We start from the raw sequence: 3,236 nt of genomic DNA on the forward strand, positions 1-3,236 counted from the left end.
AATTGACAAAAAAATCTCATTCATAAAAGATGTTGAATGCCCCCAACAAAGGAAAGGTGAGGACAAATTTTGGAGCATTAATTAACTATGTTATTCCTTACTTGAAATTAACATTATCTTGCTCAAAATTTAAAATCCAACAGTCCAGATTGTGGTCTATACGTGATGCTAAAGATGAAGGAAATATTTCTCGAAAGCATCCAGAATAATTACCCTGGAAAGTGCTCACAAAAGGAACAATATGAAGATGAAGCAAGGAGATTGAGAGCAGAAGTAACATACCTAATCTTGGACGAATCAAAGTACAGATGGAGAAATCAAATTGCAGAAGAAAACTAAAAATTGGATAATCTGAATTTTGTTAACGTTAAAACACTATTTATGTGTTGTTTTGTTAACGTTACTTACGAACGGATTATATGGTGACAGTTTTATGGTTTATAACTTAGAACACTGACACATTTACGGATGCATTCATCATTTTCTTCGTAAGATACGTCCCAAAATAAAAATTGGGAATACAGTTTCTGGTGCACCATAAAATTTTCCAGTTACCAAAAACGATGCTGATAAATAGGATAATTTACTGGTGCATAGTAAATTTGAATGACAATAAAAAAACAACTACGGGAACACATAAATTCAGTGCAAACAACTTGAGATAGAATAAAAATAGTTCTATGTCGACTACATTACAAGATTTACAAGCTTCCAAGAAACTGTTCTACGTCGAGTACATTACAAGATTTACTACAACCAAAATAGGAAACTGAACAACATAGGTCCGGAACATAATAGTTTGGTTGAACTAAATAACCAACTTAGATACCAGATAGACAGTACATTTACAAGCTCCAGTAAATAGCTCTATTTCCAATACATTACGAAATTTAGTGGAAACAAAATAGAATACTCAATAACAGAGATCCTTACACTAAATAACTGTCTTACATTCAATGTCGAATACATTACATGATGTACTGTAAACAACATGGAATCCGGAACATAATAGTTTGATTGAGCTAAATAACTAAATTATGTTTCATATAGAAAGTAAATTTACAAGCTCCCAGTAAACATCTCTATTTCCAATACATTACCAAATTTACTAGACACAAAATAGAATACTGACTTACGTTCAACATGATTTACACAAAAAAAGACATCGCAATGTCAATAAAAACACATGCTCTCTTCAGAATCTGAAAAACACCAACACTGTGGAAGCTATTCAAAATTGTAGAATGCCCGGCAATAAATTTTCCCCTAATCAAATAGGTTGGTTGCACGAAGCACTGTTGTGATAAGAGAGTTGTTTACATCTACCGCATACCCTCTGCCTTTTACGAAAGTTCCTGGAACTTTCAATCCTCATAGTTCGCGGTCTCCCGGGACGCTTCTTGGTTAAGGGAGGAAGTATCATGTTGGCTTTATCGAATGATTTTGGTGCATCAAAAGTAGGGACAGGGTTGATGGAAAGACGGTAGGTCTTACAATAAGCTTCCGTTGTGACGGCAGGATAAAAAAACTTTGAGCTAGGCCTCCATGCACTTTAATACACAAGATAGCATGTTTACATGGAATACCTTGAACTTGCCACTTACGACATGAGCAAGTCAGATTAGCAAGATCAACAGAGTGGCTGGGGTTCGACATAACTTCATATTAAAATTCAGCAGATTGAAGACACTTCCAAATGCAGGCGACATTAAATCTGGACTTCATTGTCTCATTGACTTTCGGGCATAGGAATGAGTTCCAGGAGGCCGATTCAATCCTTCGATCGTTCATCATGTTCATTATTTTAACCCGCAACATATCGAGCATGACAGAAATGGGAAGAACTCTCTCGTCCTTTATCCAAGAATTGAAAGACTCAGATAGAGAAGAACAAATTAAACCATACCTATTACCCACAAAATACACATCGGCCCAGTTTTTAGGATCGACGGAGTACAAAAACGACTGAACACCATTGCCGCCCATGACAACAAGTTCTGTAGTGTACTTTTGAAAGTCCGATACAGTTAGCACCCGAGCCGCTTTAAATATTAGCGACTGAAAATAATCAGACTTCTTTGCGCCATTTTTGACACGTACATTCAAATTGTGCGTAAATGCCAAACGCAAAATGAATGGTGGGCCTCTGGGAATATGTTGGAAACTGCATTAATAATACCATGGTGGCGATCCGACATAAACGTCAACGCTGGACTACTAGGAACAACTCGTCCCAAATGGCAGAAAAGCCAAGTCCAGTTTGTATCATTCTCTACATCAACAACGGCGTAGGCAACCAAAAAAAATCCTACAATGAAACAGTAATTGGAATAAATATACATTAGGGACAAGACCATGTAGTTTTACGGAAATAAGGAAGTGTTCAGAAACCGGGTGCTGTTTAAAAAAGCAGGTAGTTCTCGGAAAAATATATGTTGACGTACTTACCATCGTTCCTATTCTTTGCCACAGCTGCAAGTATGCATCCATTGTATTTAGGTTTGGCAAAGGTACGATCAACAAATATTAGCGGTCGGCAGTGCTTGTAGCCTTCAATACTTGCTCTAAGAGCAATAAATATTCTAACAAAACGACGGGAAACTGGATCAACCTGAAGATCAATGTGACTATTTGGGTTCGACCGAGATAGTGCATCCACATACCACTGGAGCTTAGCATATGAATCCTCTTCTTCACCAGATGTTAAAGAAATAGCAGCATTCTGAGCTTTATATGAATAGTAGTAGCTAAGAGCTATACCATAATCCTTTTTAAATGATGTTATAATATCTTTGGTACTCTTTGTAGTATTCTCTCGGATGTCATCAGTTATTAACTGGCTGACAGCTTCTGTTGACAGCCTAGGCTTACGAGAAGACAATACAAGATCATCACACGTATGGACAGGGTTGAAAGCTTTCAGAACAAACATGGAACGGGACTTCAGAGGAGCAACAACATGAATGGTCCAACCACAGCTAGGAGTTTTGCATACACAAGTTATCCGGGATAGATCATTCTTAAGGAATTTATAATTGTATCCATGTTTTATGGAATAACGATTAAGAGCCTGTCGAAACGCAGGAGCACCCCTGGGAAATTCCTGCCCAATGGATGTAAAAACTTCCGGCCAACTATCTGATCGTAGAGGTTCACTCCTAACGAGGGCAGTAGATGCATCAGCATGAGTTGTTGAAGAGGGAGAGAGGAAATTTTCTGGAAAACTGCAGGACACA

The 3,236-nt window shown here is 37.7% G+C and overlaps 1 protein-coding gene across 1 annotated transcript; it reads right to left on the bottom strand.

Annotated features, from left to right (window-relative positions):
- Positions 1 to 2,102: 2,102 nt before the first annotated feature.
- Positions 2,103 to 2,932, bottom strand: LOC147568756 (protein FAR1-RELATED SEQUENCE 5-like). Its single transcript, XM_086660931.1, has 2 exons — positions 2,449 to 2,932; positions 2,103 to 2,308 (listed from the first exon to the last, which is right to left on the bottom strand). Exons 1-2 carry the CDS (start codon positions 2,930 to 2,932, stop codon positions 2,103 to 2,105), a joined length of 690 nt encoding a protein of 229 aa, XP_086517057.1.
- Positions 2,933 to 3,236: the final 304 nt, after the last annotated feature.

Source organism: Eschscholzia californica, unplaced genomic scaffold, assembly GCF_041429995.1.
Source record: "Eschscholzia californica isolate CP2 unplaced genomic scaffold, dmEscCali1.0.p SCAF_1, whole genome shotgun sequence".
NCBI lineage: Eukaryota > Viridiplantae > Streptophyta > Magnoliopsida > Ranunculales > Papaveraceae > Eschscholzia > Eschscholzia californica.

Coding starts and splice junctions, on each gene's coding strand:
- LOC147568756 (XM_086660931.1), bottom strand. CDS start 2,932: ATGTTTGTTCTGAAAGCTTTCAACCCTGTCCATACGTGTGATGATCTT. Junction 2,309..2,448: donor GGCAAAGAATAGGAACGATG/GTAAGTACGTCA, acceptor GTTTCATTGTAG/GATTTTTTTTGGTTGCCTAC.